Source organism: Fusarium pseudograminearum, chromosome 1 (genome assembly GCF_000303195.2).
Source record: "Fusarium pseudograminearum CS3096 chromosome 1, whole genome shotgun sequence".
In the NCBI taxonomy this organism is placed as follows: Eukaryota; Fungi; Ascomycota; class Sordariomycetes; order Hypocreales; family Nectriaceae; genus Fusarium; species Fusarium pseudograminearum.
The window spans coordinates 8,555,138-8,571,427 of record NC_031951.1 but is presented as its reverse complement, the minus strand read 5'-3'; the positions used below and the strand labels follow the sequence as shown (position 1 = coordinate 8,571,427).

Below are 16,290 nucleotides of genomic sequence, written 5' to 3'. Positions count from 1 at the left end.
GCCCCCAATACGCATGCATCAAGATATGCAAATTCCCGTCTCCATAACTTAGAATTTGTTATTTCTCTAATGATCTATCGAGAAAAGATCCTGAAGAGAGTCAAGATATAAGCGTTGCAGAAGTTATCTATTGTAACAGACATAAATCAGATATATGCCTACTAATCAGGTAGTCATAAATTTGAGCCAATGTTATGGCCATATACCAACATCAACACGACTGCAATGTTTCGATGGGATTTTTTTCATTGACCGATAACTTTTATACCCTTTTACATATTTCTCAACTCCAATTGGAACTTTATTTCAAGCCTCGAAGTCGCAAGACTTCATCCTGTTCATGAGAACATCTTCTAAGCGAGTGACTGGACAAGGTAGCGACCGTCACTGTAAGAAAGGAAAACTGTATGAAATTTGGTCATTCACTTCGTATCGTCATGTCGTTTCAGTGCATCGCTTCGCACTAGGTTCGTAATGAGTCCTATAGTCAGTCACCGCACCCTCTACTCGGGAGTATCAACCTCCATTCTGTCTTCTGGAGGTTTTGTGTTTGTCTCCACGATCAAGGAGTCCTCCGGCTGTGACGGTTCCAGCGTTGAAACCGAAGTTAAGGTCGACTCTTTTTGTTCAAAAGCAGGAGGCATGCCTCCGCTATTGCCTCCTCCGCTGATTCCGTTACTGGTAGACAAGCGATATTCACCGTCTGTCTTGCGCTCGATGATACCTTCGTCTAAGGCCCATTGTGCCAGGAGGCCATCGACTCCGAGCCTACCACCGCCCTCTCCCTTTTCCATGTGCCGGCCTACGTGTTCAGTCCACTCATCCCATGAGGAGGGACCTTCAAATACACTCTGACAACCTTGTTTGGGGCACGCTGAGCGTTGTGGAGGCAACCGGCGCTGTACAAGGCACGATACCTGCATTTCTTTGACATGTGCGTCCCACTCAGATTGCAGCTTGCTGTCCCCTTTGGCCAGTGCCCTTTTAATTTGGAAGGGCGCATGCATACGCCGTAAGTGCTGGGTAAACAGGTCTTTGCGATTAAACTCATTTCCTTTTCCTTCAGCAGTGCTCTGAGGGCAGGAAGAACAGCGATAGTATTGCAAACACAGGTGCTGTGATGCAATATGTCTCTTCCACTCGTTCTTCGAGCCAAAGGTGCTTGTACAGCCTGCAAACGAAAACGCGCATGGGAATGGCCTAGTATGGGCTGCAGCAATGTGTTTTCTCAAGGATGAGGAATCTTTGAAAGGAGCATGGCTACAGTGATTACAACGAGTGTCCTGTTTGGGCAGGGACCTTCTAGGAGGTTTCACTGTTGCGTTGGCGTTCCGAAGCGTTGAGAGAGGGTCATTGTTGCCGTGTTCGTCGTTGTCCCCCTCAGGTCTGATCTCAGGCAATCCATCGGGGAGAATTGTGCGAGGTCGGTTGATGTTGGTGGTGTCATCACTTGGGTGACGAACGTGGCTCAAAGCTTTTAGTTGCTCGGCGGCTTCCTGCATCTCTGCTGAATCTTCCACCTCGTCCTTGGGCTTAGAGTGACCCCCTTTTGAGTTGGCGTATGCTGGAGCTGACGGACTAGCTTGCGGAAGATAATCTTTTCGTTCGACAGAATTAGGCGCTTCTCTAGTGGCTGAGGAGTGGAAAGAAGGACCTTCCTCTCGTCGAACACGGGCAGGAGTACTAAAAGCATGATCCCTTGCCTCGAGGAGAATCCGGCCGTCCTCGACTTCTCTAGCTGATGGCTTGACACCGGAAGACCCTACTAGCTTGTGGTAGAGGTGAATCATGTTGTGGGAGCTGATATACCCTAAAAAGCAACAGACCTTATCGTGCTGCACCACATTCCAGATCGAGTGCGGCATAGAAATGAGCAGCATAGTGGGTGGACCGAGAAACATGCCTTCGACCGCGATCTTATCTCCCAATGGTGGTGTGCTGTGCAGCCATTGGGAGAAGAAGGACATATCAGGGCTCGCATCACCAACAAAGGTAGTGCAAACAAGCACCCTGGGTTCTTCGAATCTGAGGTCAACAACAGATTCTGGATCGATCAGCTGTTCTTCACGGTTACCCTGACCATCTGCGTCATGGCCATTTTGCGAACCGGTAAGCGGTCTTGAGGGCATTGGCGCAAGGGCAATACTTTGGCCTTTTCCAGGTGTCAGAGGTATGAAAACTGGATTTTGTGGAGAAGACTGAGTATTCGAGGTGCTTCCGTTGGTTTGCCGAGGGGTTTGGAGCAGTTGCTGTTGTTTCTTCAGGAATAGCACTTCTTCGTGGAGTCTTTGCGTCGTGAACGGTCGTCCACTACTAAGCTTCTGGAGAGCTTCGGTCAAGTTGGAGGTAAATGACCTCTCTAAGCTATCTGGACTACGATCTGATGCGCAAGCCGCAATAGCTTGCTTCACACCATGGCTGCCGGCCATGGGGGGATCAGGTACCGCGCATGTATCGAGTAACAACAGGATATCAGACTGGGCATCCTCGAAGAGACAACGGACGCCATCCCATTTTAGTTTTGCAGCATCTTCTCTGGTATTGCTAGGGAGAAGATGTCAGCCAGAGGCAAGACAAATAGCACACCTAAAAAAAGAGACTAACTCACCAAGCCCAGAAAAGCTGGCCATTGGAGCTTACATAGCCATGGCCAGCGTAGTAGATGATGAGCAAATGATTGGGTTTCGCATGCTCGAGGAAAGAAGCCATTTGAACACCGAGCTTTATGCTAGGATTCGGTACTGTGGGAATATGCCACTTCTCCGTCCTGTATTTGTACTGCTTCTGGAGGACCTGCTCGAGGGCAGTCAGATCTTCATCAAAAGATTCATCATCTTCCCATCTCAGGAGCAGAACGGAGACATCGGTATATGGGTGACGCTCGGTCTGTCTTTGGATGAGCATCGCAGCATCTTGCAAATGTCGCGCAAATGACTCGAAGTCATGACGTTCGGAAAGAGGAGCCGGAGCGGCCTCCTGAGGTGGATGATGTTGTTGAGGCTATATCCAGAGCCCGGGTTAGCAAGGAGAGGACGCGGAAAGCTAGAGAATCAAGAGCTGACCGATTCGTGGGGGAATTGTGTAGGCGGCGGCGGCGGCTTGCTAGGAGTCGTGGCGTTGACCTTTGGGGCAAGCTTGCGTCGTTTGTTGGGTTCCATCGACAAAGACGAGCCAGGATGCGAATTGGGAGGTGATGCGGTCGTCAGCAAGCCAGGTTGGCGAAGGTCATTGAACCGAAGCGGGTTTCGTTTAGGCCGCGCACTCGAGTTTCAAGTCGACTGTATAGCAAGTTTCGAGCACGAGAGGTAGTTTATCTGCTATCTAAGTAGTCTTCCGTTAAAACCAATATACATGTAAACTCGTGTGGGCTCAAGAATTGTTGACGAAGAAGCGAATCGAGATGGCGAGAGTATACGAGGGGAATCGAAGTAGAATCGGACGGTTTAGAAATTGGCGTCTGATAGAACAAGGAGAGACTTTGGAAGAAAAGTGCCAATTGCAGCGAAACGGTGAAAAGCCAACAAGCCTGACCACTGGAGAGAGAACGTACGTCGCATGGGTGATGAAGAGTAAGAGAAGATCAGAGGGAAGGCTAGGCCCCGTGGAAGGCTTGCTCGCACGAGGCTGTCGTGGCAGAATCCAGCAGAAAAAGACCAGGGTTTGAGTATTGAATTGAAATAAAGCCGTCAGTTTGGCGCTAAGTTTGGGGTAGAAAGTGTTTGAGTATTATTTTTCGCCTTGTTTGTGTGAGTTTCTTTTTTAGAAGCTTGATGGGGGTGCTCAGGAAGAAAAGCTTCTCATTGGTGGGTGTCTCAACGGGCCGGGGGTCCTCAAATCCTCCCAGAATAGGCCAAGCAGGTGGGGATTTAACTAGTATAAACGAGCCGAACAGAAGAGATAAAGAGAACCAACGGACGAGAAGCGTGTAGCGGACAAGTGCAGATGTAGTTGCAGATGCAGGTTGATGCAGAAAACTCAAAGAGGGGCTGCCTCCGCAATTGTCAGCCTCTCTATTTCACCGTCTCTTAAAGGGCAAGGAAGGTAATGTAGGCAAGGTAAGGCAAGGCCAGGCCAAGCAGGCCAGGCCAAGGGTCAGCTGCAGTGAGCGAGCTGGCTGAGATGGGGCTGGTGGCCTCCCTCCATCCCACAAAAGCACAAAGAGCGTACAAATGTCTTGGTTCTGTACTCACTGGATGATCAATTGGAACCACGATAACAGTTGGCCTGACCTCTGTTGCTATGTACCTTGTTGAGGGCACTCGGTAGCTCAAACTACTAACCTAGGAACTCCGAGACTGACTGAGAAGTAAGAAGCGGAAGCAGAAGCAGGGGGACTGACTGAACCGAAGGAGGGGTTCGACGGTTGAAACCAAAAAAAGATGAGAGACTTCGCAAAAGTTCTCAGCTGATAGAAGAAGGAGGAGCAAAGACCACGATGAGTGTTATCTACTGCCCAGGTACCATACAGTACTGGGTTGTTATACCTTGAGCTGCACAAATCATCTACAGACAGCACAGCTCCTACAGCTTGTTCTCACACAAAGCCGGCTGCTTACGCTTCCTCAACCAATCCGACTGATCCTCAATCCCTTCCCCTCCCAGTCTCCCGTCACCATCAGACGCGCCGTACTACAGATATTCACAGAACGCTAACCACTATCATGTCAAGAATGCACGACAGACTGGCCTGGCGTCTGCCCTTTGTGGGCCACTTGTCGAGGCCTTGAGATCTGCTCTTTAGCTCATGCTGGTTAAACACCAAGGTTTCAACGGCGCAAGCCTCCTCCAATTGCCTTTCATAACGCTCCAGCTCCATCTCCTTCATCAGCACGGTATAATCTTCTCAACCAACATCCCAAGGCTGCCACGGGATGACCGAATCAACAGATGCAGCAATGAGCTTTCAAAGTGGAGCAATGGCGCACCCCCTCCTCCATCCTGGCGAGCCTGTCAATGGTGAGCGACGACTTGTCAAGACGGCTGTGGACAAGCCGGCAGAGGAGTTGCTTGTCGGCCGACGAGTAAGAAGCCAGAACACGAAACGGACGGGTCGGTAACGAATGAATGCAAAATAACAACAGACGAGAGCTGGTCGGCGGCTTTGCCCTTGAGCACGCGCTATGGTAACACCGATTGCAGAAGCACAACCTCTATCGCTACCTAGTTGTGGTAAGCCTGAACTCGATGCATTGTGCTCTCTTACACGGAATCATGCGACTTGGAGTTTTGGTCTAGCCTATGAATGTCTTGAAACGTGAAGGATTGGTCACTGGGATGTGAGGCCAAGTTGTGCTGCAGAAGTGAAAACATCACGTACCTCGCAGCCTAGCATCTAGCAGCCGGCTGCGTCTGCAGAGTCGCATTCAAAAACAATACTTTGGTAGAGGAGGATCAGCCAGCGTGGGAACGGCTGTCAGATTGAGATGCATCCCATTCCATGAGATGCATCAATGTTGATTCAACAAAAGCTGACTGCCCAAGTTGAACACATCTACCGACTTGCTCTGGGTAGTTTAAACTACCGAAGCCGAAAGATGCTGGCGACTAAAGTTGGATGTTTCTGTGCGTGAGGTCCTGGAGCGAGCGGATGTAAGTAAGTGGATGCTGACACGAAAACTCCAACAATAGGCAGAATGCTTACAATCCTGTACCTTATAACCGAATCAGCAGGATTCCTTGGTGTAGTAGTTTTGGTATGGTTACAAACACTTGCTAAGAATAGTTTTGAGTTCGGCTATGTGTCTAAAAGAAGGGTTGTCAGGTTTGGGCACCTACCACGGGTATGTACTTGTGTAGTAGAGTGGTGTCAAGTTTCAATGGCTGGTCTTGGAGAAAAAGGCCTTTTCGTTCTTAGTTATCAGAGATAGATTGTTAAGTTCCACGAACATGTAGGTCTGATATGAAATTACTATAATGGACCGGTGGCATGATTTATCTTGGTTGTTTCTCATCTGCAACCGGATTCTGTGTCATTTCGTTTTACTGATACAAATGACAGTTACTGGTTAGATAAGTATAGACATCTTGGCCTGTTGATTACGAGATTGAAGCTGCAATTCTCGTGTCCTAGTCATATGATTCTGGCAATGTGTAGAAGAACACGCGTATTGCTGGTCACTCGTGTACGAAGAGGCCGCCTTGGTGCCACATGCCGAAGATTGGGTTTTGTACAATCTGCCGGCTTCCGTAGAAGCCCAAGATCTCCAGGTACTCCATGTGAGTAGATGGGGTCAATTGTGGTTCTCCTGAATATAACTTGGCTACCTCATGGAGAAATCGTTTTGATTCGGACCCTCGAACTCGACATTCCCAAAGAGGAGCCCACATCGTTCGACCATGGTTCTAAATGGAAACCCTGAAGAATACGACCCAGTCTCGGCTGCAAGAACGTGGCGAAATGGTTCAACACAGCCACAGTCTCGCGCTAGAACGTCTTGTCCAACCAATGAGCAAAATTGGTATACTCACAGGGCTTTGCTGTCCATGACTGATAATCACATCCAAATTAGTGAGCAAAACGCCGTGTGAATGATTGGATATCCCTTTCCGACTGAGATGCTTGGTAGATCATCGACAGACTCTGCGAGTCACAGATAACTTGATCTCTCAACCGAGGCGAAAGGTCTGAGCTTTTGGAAATGCCAAGAGACCCAAAATCAAGCGAAGGCCCATAAATGGACGGGAAAGAGCATCAATGCCAAGAGCCGGAAAGCCAAGTCTACACAGCCACTCTCTTAGTCGTCTCGTGTCGTGCGAACCGCAGTCCAAGGGACGCAAAGGATTGGGTCATCGTTTCGTTTCAGCCCAGCGCATCTATGTATAACGCATCTATCCGACTCTATCGTGACAGGACGGAAGTGATATTCGTCTGCATCAACCATTAAACTTGCAGTAGCCAGGAAACCCATATCCAACCGCACCTCGCGCCGCTGTCAGGATTTCCAGGTGGCGTGTGAGTTTCCGCTCCTGGGCAAATTCCCGCCTGTGATCTCAAGAGGTTACAGGGGTTGAAAGGCTTCCCAGAAGAGCTTCCGAAAGGCCCGTCCACTGTTGCGTCAGGGCTTCAGGGATCTTGGCCTTCTATGAGGGCGGGGCGAACCTGCCCTGCGCTAGTTACGTTACGTAGTGTCCATCCATTTCTTGGACTAATAGTCACTGCCAGCCAAGACTGCCTGCATTGCCCACAATCTGCCTTTCATTACCTTACCTTGGATACCTAAACTGATTTCAAGAACAATTCAAAAGTCTCACTTCTCTAAGACATCCAAGGAGATTCAAGGAGATTCACCTTTGCGCACGAGACGTTACCGGCTCAGCTGTCCAACGTTATCCCACCTGATATTAACTAGCGACAACCGCCGAGACATTCAACAGCCAGCTTTAAACTTTTGCGCAACTCTGCCGCTTCTCTCGAGCATCCGAGCTATCCATAGTTTTACCCCTCTACAATTGACTAAAGCGCAAGCCGCGACAAAATCACCTACTCTACGCCCATGGACTCTGGCGGAGTCAGGAGGAAGGATACAACCAAAGGCCCTCCTCTTCGAGTTCTATCGCTCGGTAAGTGCTCATGAAAAATTACGTCTTTATTTAGTTCAGCTGCTAACGCGCGCGTTAGATGGAGGAGGCGTCCGAGGTTATTCTATCTTCATTATTATTCAAGAGCTTATGCATCGAACCTTTGTCGAAATCGAGGGCCGCGCTCCTAAGCGACACGAAATTCCCAAGCCATGCGACCACTTCGATCTAATTGTTGGTACTGGTACGGGAGGCCTGATTGCCCTCATGTTGGGCCGACTTCGCCTTGATCTCGAGACTTGCAAAGAGCTCTACGTTCGAATGACGCGCACCGTTTTTCAAACCGACAAGACTATCGCTGGAATCCCATACCGATCGACCTTGTTCAAGGCTAGCAAACTTGAAGAGGCCATCAAGACAGCTGTTCAGGAACATACCGTCAAGGAGAAAGAAGGCAACGACAGTGCCGAGTCTCCTCTGACCAACCCCCTCAACGCTGCCTCTTACTCCAGCGCTGGCCTTCCTCGTCGAAATCAGAGCAATGCAAGCACCGTTAGCTTTAGCGCTCGCAGTCCCGCTGCGCAGATGGCGCATCGGCCCGCGTACAACTCAAGATACGGCGACCCCAACGCTCGTCTATATGACCACAGAGAAAATCGCACCAAAACGTGAGTCATCCGTACCTTGTGACGGATTGCGCTCGACAAGATTACTAACAAATTCATAGCGCGGTCACGGCAGTATACAAGGGGTCTCCTCGAGGCACCCCCGCAGTTCTTCTACGATCCTACGACTCCCGAAAAGAACCCCCGCCTGAGTTTGACTGCAAAATTTGGCAAGCTGGCCGAGCCACTTGTTCCATTGGACTTGCTTTCAAGCCCATCACCATCGGACAATCGGTTTTTCATGACGATGGCGTGGGCACTTTTAACCCCAGTCCAGAAGCCCTGGACGAAGCGGTGGTCAACGAGTGGCCTGGTCGTGAAGTGGGTGTCTTTGTTAGTGTCGGTACTGGCAGACGGCCCAAGAACACAGATTCGAATTCGCAGATGTGGTACGAAGGCTTCTTGGGCGAGTTTGCTGAGGCGCGTAGGAAGTTGATCTCTAAAATCGAAGGCTGCGAGAAGATCCATGAGTACATGATGCGTGAACACCTGGGAAAGCGAAACGTCAGTATCGATGCCTACTACCGTCTTAACGTGGAAGTGGGTGTGGGCGAGTTTGGCATGAACGAATGGCACCGACTTGGCGAAATCAGCACGGGTACTCGCAGATATATGTCAAGAGAAGCCGAGCAGAGGATGATTCAAGGTATTTCGTCAAAGCTTGGCAGGATCCATCGCTCCAGAATTCGTCACGCACGAGCTCCCGAAGGCATCCCAGAGATTGTCAAGTCGACATCAAGTACGTGGGAGATGCCCATGGCGTTTGAGCTTCCTGGAGATATACCAACGTCTGTACCTCTCCCTCATAGCCCTGGAAGCCGGTCATCGTTTGAGTCGGGCTCAGATAACTTACACTTGCCTCACAACGGCTCGCCTCGAAGCTCCTATGAGCGTATACACCCCGACGGTTCAACCCCCAAATCACCTCCTCTAGGACCTCGTAGTCCCAGCGCCAGTGCTCCTGCTTTGTACCCAGAGGATCACTTGACTGTACAGTCACCCACGCCAGCGCAGTACCATAACCACGTCAATGGGCAGGATTTGATTGCCATTGTCAGTCCAGACGAATACCCCAGACCGGCTCCAAACGTGGCCTCTCCACCACCCACTCGGATCGAACCTCCCCCCCTACCACCCAAGACGCCTCTCCCAGAGAGCCAGCAACATGGCGGTCGGAGAATGCCGACGGTTCCGCCCCCATACCCTGTGGACGATGATGAGCCCCCACCGGTAAACATGGCTCGAAAGCCCGACTATAGAGGAAGATGAGAGCCTTTTACATCAGCTTCTCAACGACACGTTCCTCTTTAATCAATTTTTTAATGAAATAATAAAATCCACGACGAGGATGAGATACCCTTGCTCCTGGAACGAGCTCGCGTGATGAAAGAAACTTCAAAATACGGGATTAGTGTTGAGGATAGGGATGAGTGATATGATGATGGTTTTTTTTGTTTTTTGTTTTTTTTGCCTATTCTTCTACGCGACTAGATACCACCTGGTTTTTGTTGATACACCTTTTTTGAATGTGGAATGAGATTGATGGATTGATACCAGGATTCTTATCTTACATAGCCTACATATTCTACCTACGTATGGCACAATTGAGAACTGATTGATCATATGATAAAATGTCTCAGACTTGCTGGTGTTGTGAGTGACTGATGACATGAAGCAAGCTGTAGTTAATGCCATGATTGTAGGTAGGCAGGAATGCAACCCCGTGTTTGGAATCATAATCGATTTGTGTAACCACCGACTTGGCCATGCCGTGTTCCGTTGCGAATTTGTGCTGTGAGTCTCAAGCTTGATAGGCCTGCGACAATCTTGACATTGTGTATTAGGTGGTTTATACCTTGAATGTTTAGGATGTCTTAACTTAGTTGCTAACATTTGAGATATAGGTAGCCTAGAAAACACTAGAGCTTATTGTAGCATCGTGGCGTTCAGAGACAGGAGTATCCTACTGCCAATCTTACAGGGGTACAGTATACGTATATATTGGCACTCTTTTCGTGGAACACTGCTCAGGCAAAAAATGAATGAATAATAAACTCGAAGCCTAGCTATGATGCGAAAAGAATGCTGCTTTCGTTTCGTATCTTCTTGTATCTTAAAAGCAGGCCTTGATGTAGATGTTATGTGGTGTTTTTAAAGTCGCGGGTAAGCAGATCAGGCTTGGACGCGGGCCAGCGGTAGATAGGCTGGGCTGGCTGCTGGGCCGGTATGGTACCCATGTGTCAGGCCACTGTTCCGTCATTTTAGTGGTTGGTCTAGACCTTGAGGAAGTAGGTTTGCTTCTGCCTTCCCATGTTACTCTGTATTAATTACTTGTCCAGGAGCAAAGCCTCCTATACGCCCCTCCCTGTACGAAGTCAGATGCAGTTTCTATCACAGTGAGCTCGAATCCTGATTCTAGAGCCGTCTATCTCACAGCACAGACACTGTCAAAAAGGGAGAACTGGATACTGGACACACAAAATGCAAACGGATGGAAACTTGGAGCTATCCCCCCATCGGCATCCGCGATGGTGCTTGACCGTATCAGGATAGTCTCAGCCTTTTAACCTTCGATTCATCTTCAAGTTCGTTTCGTTTGATTGGAGAGATTGCCCCAATATGTTTCTGGCTAAGAGCTATGACAGACAACAGCCTGCTAGTGCCTGCCTATTGCAGGGCCTAGGTCGATTGCCGAGCCTACAATCATAGCTTGGTGCATCACGACCGCATCACCATTGCTTATTGGAATTGGCCTGGGCTTTCCATCTGTTACTGCGCTGCGACAACTTTTCCAATTCATTCATCCGTTGATCCCGTTCTTATTCTTGTTACCTCTCGATCCATCGCCTCGCCAAGGAATCGTATCCCATCACAATTCATGCAGCTTGTCAAGAGCATGACACCCATCTCCACCACCACCCAGGTATTAAGTGGGAACGGAACGACCCTGACTGCACTGGATCTGCATGTCCCATGAGTTGTCTGTTATTATCATTGTCACGATCGGCAGCTGGAACTTTTGGATCGAACGACCTTTCTTTGTTTGCTTTGGGTTGTCGTTTTTTGTTGTTGCCGAACGCCTCTGAAGACTCGAGACATTTCCCATCTTTAAGCATACAGTACATCAAATACAGTACCGCATCTTTAGTTCAAGTCCTACGCAAGCCACATCCACCAAGGTGACATCAAGTTGCACCTTACAACCATCGACTGATTGTCACATTGCATCCCCTAACCACGCAAGGGAGAGAGGGACAGCTCTTGACAGCCGTCCAAACGTCGCGTCCAAGACACGCAGCACCACCCCCACGCCTGTAAGTGCGGGAAAGGTCCAGGTACGGACAGATAGGTTACAGTGCTGTCTGCAACTCGACAAGCCTGGAGTTCCCTTCATAGCCCGGACAGCCGCCCGCTTGCCGCGTTTGGCTGATAAGCGACAACGCTCGGCTTCGGTCTCTCTCGCTTTATTCAGATATATTCTGTCTATTCAACCCATCACTTTTGCGGCTCGCCATGGCTCTTTCCTAATCCCAACAACCTGAGCTTGACTGGAATCGCTAACCAAAGCTATATCTTTCTGAGGACCTTGGGTCGGCACTTGAGACGGGCGCTCTATTACACACCACATCGCTCCAAACAACAGCCGCCACTTTGGACAGAACCAACACCCGTTGTCCCATCTTGGCTCATCCTTGCCTGTTACCCCGGCCTGTTGTGCTGTGCCATGCTGTGCTGCTGGACCAACAACCTCATTTAGTGTCTCTGAACGGCGCTCATGCGACGACTGTTGGCTTTGCCTAGCCCAATCACTATTATTGGACTTGGGTAGGGAATACCGAATGTTATAGAGACCCCAACTTTAGCCTGTCATCTGGTCTCTTCTCATCTCAACTTTTGGATATTGCCAGCAGATCATTATTGCCGGGCCCATTCTGTTGGTGTAACACGATGGTGGCCCCGAGCGCCATGGAGTCGGGAGTTGAAGCCATGCAGATGCAGGCCGCACCACCCAGACAACGTGCCCAACGACAAACGTCATCATGCCTTGAGTGTCGCCGTCGCAAGCAAAAGGTGATTAACTTCAATATTTATATCTTACTATCACGTCTCTCCACCACTTGCTCCAGTAGCCAGACAACTCTTTTCTACATCATCAGAACTTATACGATATGCCCATCCAATATCTTCACTTTGTCACTATATCGCAGCAGATCACTGATGACAGACAACTGAGTGCTAACTGATTGCTATTTAGTGTTCTCAAGGACAACCTTGCACAAATTGTTATCGCCGATTTCCCACTCCCGAATGCATATATGAGGTCAAATCTTCAAGAAGGTCAATATACTTAACTTGCTCTTAGCGGACTACTTCGATTTTCACGGTTGTGATCCGTCAGTTTATCACTGCTAATGCGGTTTCTAGAGCCTCTCCCTTGTTCCCGCGACCCCAGCTACCTACAATCGCCGACATACAAGATGGACCATACTCCCACCTCAGCCCAGCTATCATCCAGAGTGCTCTGTACTCCATTGAGGACCAATCAACCAGTTCAGCTTCCTCGCCGAGTGGTTCATATTCGCCGACAGCAAGTTCATCCACATCCTTATCGACACAATCAACAAGAAGTCTTTGGAGACCTTACCAGACACTTGCATCACCCGATGGTGACACTGATAAGACAATAGCGCGCTCTCTTCAGATCATCAAAAAGGAAAACATCAAAAGCTTTAAGCGCAGTTATCTCGATGAGGGGATGAACAAGATAGAATCAGATTGTCCTATGGAGCTGGGTTATTCAATTGCCGGTTCCATGACACAGCTCAACTACCTTCCCATGAGGCCCACGAAGCTGAACAAGGATCTTGTCCGGATTCGTAAGTACTGTACGTTGTCTCTTGTACTTTCTTTACTCACACACTTTCGTTAGACCTATCACTACTTTCACGCTTCAAATGTTCAATAGATGGGCAGCCAGACCATACGAACGAGTTCATGAACATATGGGTTCCTTGTACTATGCAGGATCCTCTGCTCCTGCACATCGTACTATTCACGTCAGCGTGTTTCCTTACCGAAACTGGCGATATGCCAAAGAAAATGCGGCAGATATATCAGAGTCATGTCTACTGGATGCTCAATAAACAGATCGGAGACGCCAATGGCTGGGAAAATGATACAGTGATGCTTGCTGTTGTGCAGATGATCGCTGACTCTTGGTACTGGGGCGAGACAGACCACCTAATGGCTCATCTTAAAGGATTGAAGCGTATGGTACGGATGAGAGGTGGCCTAAACCAGCTCGGATTACGTGGCCATTTGTCCAAAATGATATTGATGTAAGTCGATCAACAACATTGGCGAAATGCCGGACTTGCTGTTTTTCCAGTCAACCGAGATAGCTAACATCATCTAGTCATGATATCGTCATGGCATTAGCACATGAGATTACGCCCTCCATGTATGGTCACCCTGAGTTCCCATTTCTCGACTCGAGGAGGACGCCGATCAAGACCGCATACAACACACCTCTTTTATGCCATTGGCAATCTTTCAGGGAATGCTCGAACTCCTTGCAGTTGCATCCTAGCACTGCTGAAATACTCGACACTGTAAGAAGCCTGTTCTCTGCCGTCATATCACTTCCGAGAGATGCATCTCCCGAACAAACCCAGATAGTTCGTATCACCGCTACTGGGTTCTTTGACAAAATAGACGGGTTCCCAGAAAAAATTCCATCTTTTCGAGGTTCTCGCAATTCATCCCGTTCGAGCTCAGTCGAGAGCCCAGACCAATCTCCTCGCTCATCCAGAACTGATAAATCTTCCTCACCTTTGAATCTCCCGGATATCATGTATATTGTTGTGCGGAAGATCGCTCTGGTGTACTGTAAGGCAATTTCGACTCGCTCTCCAATCAGTACTGCCTGTTCGGAGAAGGACATCATGTTGATTTGGTGTGCTATCTGGGAGTCTGGATTGCCGACTTGGAAATCAGTCCTTGGCATCTTTGCATGGGTTATGATCCCACTTTGCACGAACTGTCACAATATTAAATTTGGACGTCTCATCAAAACATTGACCGTATCCACAATGATGTCTCTCGGGATGGATGACTGGCATCTTTTCCTTGATATCTCGAAAACAGCTTTTCGAATACAGAGGTGGTTGACAGAAAGAGACGACGCCAGTGGCACAAAACAACTTACGGGAGGGCAGGCGGTGGTGGATCAGTACGATGGGTTCGCGATGGATAATGCCTGTCCCAGATATGAGCTCCCAGAAGATGACGAGCTGTGAAAAGGCCACGGACAGAATTCCAAACGTAGAAGTTTTCACAGGCAACAACCTGCAGTATCCAGCGTGCCGAAGGGTGTCGAATAGCCTCAAGCTGTCGTAGGTCAGCTACAACTGTTCGATGACGAAATGTCTCAGGTGGGCCAACGGCATAGCTGTGTCCTTGTGGGACCCTGAACACTGTCAAATACTCGCCTCCTTCTCCATTATCCCAGGCGAGGGACTTCCTCTCATTCTTCTTCTCACTGCCTTATAAAGGAATCGTGCTAGGTTTCACAAAGACGAATTCAACCATCTACTTGGCACAATGTGCGACTTTGATCGACTTCGTGAGGATATAGCGTATGGAGCCGTTCTGCTCCCTGAAGATGAAGGGTATGAGGAGACGTTGCAGAGATGGAGCTCGGCCTGCGTGAAAAGAGCAGTATGCTTGACTTAATCTTGTGGTCGACAGAATACTGAGGCCCTACAGGCAGCTGTTGTCATGCCATCCAGCTCGAAAGAGGTGTCTTTGGCTGTCAAGTTCGCAGTCTTGAACCAGATACCAACGACTGTGTGTGGTGGCGGCCATTCTTCCAGCGGCGCCTCCTCATCTGAAGGCATGGTGATTGATCTGAGGAAGATGCGGAAGGTCAAAGTTGACACAGAAGCCATGACTGTCGAGTTCGAAGGTGGATGTCTCTGGGAAGATGTCGACAATGCCCTCGAACGACATGGTTTGGCTACCGTGGGAGGCGTCGTCAACCACACAGGGGCCGGAGGGCTGACGCTAGGAGGTGGACATGGCTATCTCACCCCTCGTCATGGTCTAACTATAGACAACTTGTTGGAAGCCGAAGTCGTTCTCGCCGACGGCACGATAGTCGAAGCATCTGAGGACAAGGATCCAAATTTGTTCTGGGCCATTCGTGGTGCGGGAGCACAATTCGGAGTCGTCACTCGTTTTCTTTCTCGGGCCCATCAACAAGTCAAAGTCTGGAGCGGTACGCTGGCGTACTCACCTGACAAGCTGCCTGACCTATTGCGCTTTGCAAACGAGTTGCATGAGAGACCCAATACGGAAGGTCATTGTCTTGCGTTGGGTATAGGCTTTGGGCCAAATGGAACAACACGCATCGTGTCCGCCATCCCTCTGTTTCATGGTCCTGAATCCGATGCGAAACATTACTTTGCTGGTCTCCTCCAGTTGGAATCAGTTGTTGATAATACTGAGATGATGACCACAGCGAAAACAAACACACTTTTGAATATGGTCATGGACCACGGGATTCGACGACTGACGGGATCAGGCAATGTCGTGATGCCCCTGGACATTGAACCAATGCTACAGACTGCACAGACATTCTGGGAATTTTGTGAAGTACATGGTGGGATGGGTAAATCTGTCATTGCTATCGAATTCTTCCCGACAGATAAGATTCGCGAAAGTGCACAGGACGCAACTGCTTACGCCAACCGAGGAGACTACTACGATGTCCTAACGTTGTTTGGTTGGGAGGATCCAGACCATGATGGTGAAGTACGCAAATTTAATCGGAGCATTTGCAGACAGGTCCGGGAGACGAATGGGTATCAGGCAGGTGCTGGTGGACGTTGGAGCAAGGGACCTGTTGGTGTTTATATCAACGTCGAAGCAGGGGGCATATCACCCAACGATGCTTGGGGAGCCAACTTGCCACGTCTGAGGGCGCTGAAGAAGAAGTATGACCCCCAGAACGTGTTCAACAAATGGCATAGTATTGCCGAGGATGCAACTTAGCAGACACCATTATCTAGCACGGTGGTTAGACGTGTCATGATAAATCAAGATG

The 16,290-nt window shown here is 49.2% G+C and overlaps 3 protein-coding genes across 3 annotated transcripts, besides 1 other annotated feature; 2 read left to right on the top strand and 1 right to left on the bottom strand.

Moving 5' to 3' along the window:
• Positions 1-503: 503 nt before the first annotated feature.
• FPSE_00343 (uncharacterized protein) lies at positions 504-3,158 on the bottom strand (the record flags this gene model as incomplete). Its single annotated transcript, XM_009253463.1, has 3 exons — positions 504-2,544; positions 2,609-3,000; positions 3,063-3,158. The coding sequence occupies 3 exons, from the start codon at positions 3,156-3,158 to the stop codon at positions 504-506; spliced, it is 2,529 nt and encodes an 842-aa protein (XP_009251738.1).
• An 871-nt stretch (positions 3,159-4,029) lies between these two features.
• Positions 4,030-4,091: a microsatellite.
• Positions 4,092-7,493: 3,402 nt separating this feature from the next.
• FPSE_00342 (uncharacterized protein) lies at positions 7,494-9,452 on the top strand (the record flags this gene model as incomplete). Its single annotated transcript, XM_009253462.1, has 3 exons — positions 7,494-7,560; positions 7,619-8,186; positions 8,246-9,452. The coding sequence occupies 3 exons, from the start codon at positions 7,494-7,496 to the stop codon at positions 9,450-9,452; spliced, it is 1,842 nt and encodes a 613-aa protein (XP_009251737.1).
• Positions 9,453-12,131: 2,679 nt separating this feature from the next.
• On the top strand, positions 12,132-16,238 carry FPSE_00341 (uncharacterized protein; the record flags this gene model as incomplete). Its single annotated transcript, XM_009253461.1, has 5 exons — positions 12,132-12,254; positions 12,547-13,060; positions 13,114-13,522; positions 13,600-13,795; positions 14,952-16,238. The coding sequence occupies 5 exons, from the start codon at positions 12,132-12,134 to the stop codon at positions 16,236-16,238; spliced, it is 2,529 nt and encodes an 842-aa protein (XP_009251736.1).
• Positions 16,239-16,290: the final 52 nt, after the last annotated feature.